The sequence below is a fragment of the Lactuca virosa genome, chromosome 3 (genome assembly GCF_052849685.1).
Source record: "Lactuca virosa cultivar CGN04683 chromosome 3, Lactuca_virosa_CGN04683_v6, whole genome shotgun sequence".
Taxonomy (NCBI): Eukaryota; Viridiplantae; Streptophyta; class Magnoliopsida; order Asterales; family Asteraceae; genus Lactuca; species Lactuca virosa.
In genome coordinates this window covers 427,726,861-427,731,613 of record NC_136428.1, presented here as the reverse complement: position 1 = coordinate 427,731,613, position 4,753 = coordinate 427,726,861, and the positions used below count along the sequence as shown (strand labels likewise).

At 37.1% G+C, this 4,753-nt stretch overlaps 1 protein-coding gene across 1 annotated transcript; it reads right to left on the bottom strand.

Annotated features, from left to right (window-relative positions):
- Positions 1–1,453: 1,453 nt before the first annotated feature.
- Positions 1,454–2,932, bottom strand: LOC145163224 (Signal recognition particle, SRP9/SRP14 subunit). Its single transcript, XM_079082079.1, has 4 exons — positions 2,778–2,932; positions 2,432–2,525; positions 2,233–2,342; positions 1,454–1,825 (listed from the first exon to the last, which is right to left on the bottom strand). The coding sequence occupies exons 1-4, from the start codon at positions 2,778–2,780 to the stop codon at positions 1,658–1,660; spliced, it is 375 nt and encodes a 124-aa protein (XP_078938205.1). The 5' UTR covers positions 2,781–2,932; the 3' UTR covers positions 1,454–1,657.
- Between the last annotated feature and the right edge of the window lie 1,821 nt (positions 2,933–4,753).

Below are 4,753 nucleotides of genomic sequence, written 5' to 3'. Positions count from 1 at the left end.
AAACCAAAAATACTGAAAATTTATTTATACGATGGATCGTCGAGAGGAGGATGAGAATGAGCAAGAGGTGGACTCGCCTTACCATCTGCCAGGGGATCCCTATTTCCCTGCTCCACAGGACGAGGAGGTGCTGATACTTATCGAGGAGAGCGAACCCGAGGAGGACCCTAGTGAGGATCTAGAGGAGATGGAACAAGAGCCCGAGGGGGAGATGGAGTATAAATCATACAAGCCTATAGGTGATGTGACCCCTATAGAAGAAGAGGAGCCAGTTGCGTCCCCGCCACATGTCTCTTACTACCTAGGCTCAGGGATACCTCGTAATTGGAAAAACGCACATTGGATTTTATGCTAAGATCTAGATCGGATTGAACCAGACAGCTTCTTCAAAAAACCGGGTTGAACCGGTGTGATAAAACCGGTAAAACTTGTTGTATTCGATTTGATAATTGGATTTTAGTTAACCCATTAAAAACAATCAATTTCCAAATAAAATTGAATAACTCGATCGATCTAGTTATTTGGAGTGTACAAATCGGCAAATTTAGACCGACAGTTGAACCAATAGTCGAACCACGAAGAAACCAGTGGTTCAACTAAAAAACCGATTTTTAAAACATTGAATCTTTTTCATAAGTTTATTGGTAATGGCTTGTGCAGTTACAAGCTCTCAAGAAGAGTTTTTTTCAATAAAGTTGGTGGGTCATATAAGCAACAAATAATTAAAATTATATAAAAAAAAAAAAATTTATTGTTCCCAACTCCCCACAAATAAGCTCATGTAAAATGCTCTTCTATGGTGGATATTTTTTTTTAAGGTTTTTGGGATGTTTAGATTATGCTAAAGTGTTAAACAAGCTCCATCTAAAAGCTCTCTTATTGTGTATGTTCTAATAAAAAAATACAAAAAATATATAAAAAGCCTAATTTTTAAGTCTTTCTATTGATTATTGAGGCGTAGATATATGCTTGATTTTTTTCTTTTTCTTAAGGAACTTAATTCTCAAGTCTTTGATATTATTGTTATTAAATTTGGGTTCTAACACTTGCCCCCATGGAAGCATCCTCTCTACCCTTGGATGGAGGTAAGACTCTCTACATCTAATCTCCTTCTTACCCCCGAAAACTTATGTAAATTTTGGGTTCTAACACTTCCGTAATCCTACTTGTATAGTTAAATACACAATTCCCATGGCAACTAAGTTTGTATGTAAGTGGTTGTTTGGTAACATCTGAATCCACCCATGACCTCTAAACTAAACTGGTCAACATTCAAAACCTTTGATACAACCTCTGAACCAATCAAAAGCCTCTGAACGGTTAAGAAATCCCACCTTCTCTTAACCATTAAGAGGTTGGAATCATTCAACACTAAATGGTTCAAATGGTTCAGTTCTATCAAACAGCCCCTAAAAAAGAAAACCGATAATATGAAGAAAGACAACAAGATGAGTTACCTTCCAAGGGAAGCAAGAGTTAAAGGCAATGCATAGCCCAAGATCATGTCATTCTGCAGTTGATATAATACCTATCCATTAAAAAACAACTTGTAACAATATACTCATTTGTATCTATGATTCTTGAAAGGAAAGACACAGAGTGATTGGCAAAAAAATCTTTTGGGAAAAAGCACAAAAGAAATCATCAACAAGAGATCTCAAGGGTTGGCTGTAGTAGTTTTAGGTTTCTTTGAGACTTGTTGCTTCTTATCAGCATCTGCAGCCTTTTTCTTGTCCTTCTTCTCTCTCTTTTTCAAAGATGTCATGCGAGCCTTCAAAATAGTAGCATAATATGCTTGAAACCGTTGATGTTCCTTTGTTCCAACCTGTTATTAGCAAACAAAAACCAATCTGTATTCATATCATGTCATAGGGGAATCCTACAATTCATTGATATTGGTTTCTAAAGTTTTAGTCTTCTAAAAGTAGCATTTGACAAGAACTAATAATCAACAAATGTTAACAAAGTGGGATTTATACTATGGTGCAAGTTCATTATACTCAGGAACAGAATACTCAAAAGTCCTAACCTATTTAGATTTATCAGCAAGTTCTCCCTTTTCATTATACCCCATACCCTAAAACGTAAGAATTCATTATCCAACATAGTAACATTTACAGATTGAAAAGGGCATATACATAGTTTTCTAATTGATCCATTCAGTTTGCTAAAAGGAATTGAACAATGAAAGAGTTCCGAAAAGGAATAAAAACTTCAGTATGAATTAGTTACCAATGTGGAAATGTTCTTCTTGCCATCAGTTGCTCTAACAAGACATTTGTATTCAAGTTCTTTACCAGCAGTTATCATCTTGTTCTTCTGCACCTTAGACTTGTCAGAAGCTGAGGCATAGTTTAACCAAATTCACAATCAATATCTTCAATTGGAAACAAATTCAGAATCAGAGAAAGAAAAGGAGGAACAAACTTACAGTGTTTGAGAGTAACCCACACAGATCCTTTCTCTGTAGTATGCTCAAACATGGTAGTTAGCTCATTCAGAAATGGATCAAGCTGTAAGCGTACCTATAATCATTAAAAAAAATAGCACGCAATTCAGGCATACTCGAGATACAAAAACTGTTGCGATTAAATCGCACATAATCCTGTTAGAATTGCTTTGAATTCAGAAGTTACATTCAGATCTTGCGAGTAAACTAAGATGAGAACAATGCTTGGCATTCTATAGTTGGCAACAACTCAAGAATTAACGTTGATGAACCTCGCCAATTATTAAATACGATTAAGAGAAAGATGATAAGAGTTTGAATCGGTTACCATAATGAATGCCGGAGGTTCGTCGGAATTGAATCGATGAAGAGGAAGAGCGGGGGATGACGTCGTCAACGTCGATGGCTAGGGCTGTAAAACAGGGAATGGAAGTCGCTCATCAGGGTTTCTCTAATTAGGGGATGTTTGGATTTTAAAAAAAAAAAAAATCTATTTGAAGGGTTTTATTGTGTTAGGAATAACATAAATAAGCTAATTTTAATAAGCATCTTCTTATTTGTTTATTGCTTATTCTCATCACAAATAAGCTAATCCAAACACCCCCTTAGTATTTCTTTTTTTAAGAATCATGTTTTTTTTAGGGTTTTAATTGATGAAATTAGAATAATTATTATTTTAATATCGAGTTATTCACTAAAATGACATTACCCTAGGTCGTAATATCCGATCTAAACCTTTATTTTTTGGGTTTAACAAGATTAACATGTGGTCTGCGAAATGTACTTTACGAATAACGAGTTTAAGACAAAAGGTTCCCACATTTAAAAGTTCAATCTCCTTATTTTCTTAGTATTTTATTCATTTCAACACGAAAAACGAAAGAAGATCGACCTATCTTTTTGTGATTGTGTATCATCAGCTTTTATTTGCAAGTAATAAGTAATCATGTTTTAATATACTTAAAAATCATAATTGTTTCAAAAAATATATCTTGTAACGTCTGGTTCCTGGTACGCATTTAATTATAATTTATTCACTTTTGTAGAGCAACTCGACGAGTTGGGAGCCCCAAACTTGTTGGGTAGGAACCAGAATTGACGCGGGATTTTAAGTCACCTACTCGACGAGTTGAGAGCCTCGACTCGACGAGTATGGCTGCCAGGATGAAACCCTAATTTCGGGGTTTTGCACCCTATTTAAGCATCCTAATCCCCACTTGTTGGCCTCATTTCCAGCCTCCAAGTCCCAAACCCTAGATTCAGAAACCCTAATGCATTTGTGAGCTTGTGAGCCATTTGTGAGTGAAACTTTATGTGTTTTGAAGCTTGTGGAAGAAGACGAAGCTATAGGATTCAAGGAGAAGCTAGTAGATCCAGAGACTTCCTTTCATTCTCATCATTTTCTGGTAATCAAGTCTTAAACTTGCTTAGTAGCTTCTTAGATCTCCTTATTTTCACTTTATTGGGTTTTTGGTCCAAGAAGCTTGATTTTTGGGACATGGACGTCCCAAGTGAGTATACCTTCAGATCTGGACTCATGGAGGGCTTTCATGGCATAAAGGTGCAAACTTTATGGCCATTGAAGCCCCATGCAAGCCATAGGATGTCATTTTGGCCTTTTAAGCTCCAAAAGGCCATGCACGGAGTGAAAGGTGGAAGCTTTACGTGTCCATGTAGTGTTTAGGGTCTAGATCTCTGTTTGTAAGCTTTAGTTTGGTGTATGGATGGCTTGTGGACGAAGATCTAGGTCCTAAAGAGTTAGGGTTTGAGCTAAACCCATGAAGTAAAGGTATTAACGGGTAAAGTTGGAAAGTTTACCCTTAAAAAGACATTTTCAGGGTATATGAGAAGTATGAAGCTTAGATCTGAAGAGTTTAGGCTTAATCTATTATGATGGTCCAAAAAGACTGAGGAACTCGGCGAGTCTAGAGAGGCACTCGAAGAGTTGAGTAAATTTGTCCCAATTTTGTACAAGGTAGAACTCGACGAGTCTGTGAAGAGACTCGACGAGTTGGCTCGTGTTATCACGACTATGAGTAACAAGGGAACTCGGCGAGTCAGGGGGATGACTCAACGAGTTGAGTCAACTCGGATTGTTGACTTTGACTTTGACTTGGACCAAGGTTGACCCATGAAGGGGTCTTGATGTAAGGAATGGTATCTAAGGGGTTGTTTTGTATAGGGCGTGAGTAGAGCTGGTTGTAGGAGCAGAGACGTTCAGCTACTTCACTCGACATTTGAGGTGAGTTTTCCTCCAGTAGGAACCTCGAAGGCACCAATGCTGACTCGTTTATGTATGTTAGT

What these genes read in the sequence shown, in the direction of transcription:
- LOC145163224 (XM_079082079.1), bottom strand. An exon ending in GTGGGTTACTCTCAAACACT is followed by an intron (nt 2,343 to 2,431) that starts GTAAGTTTGTTC and finishes ACTATGCCTCAG; the next exon opens with CTTCTGACAAGTCTAAGGTG. An exon ending in AGAAGAACATTTCCACATTG is followed by an intron (nt 1,826 to 2,232) that starts GTAACTAATTCA and finishes TGCTAATAACAG; the next exon opens with GTTGGAACAAAGGAACATCA.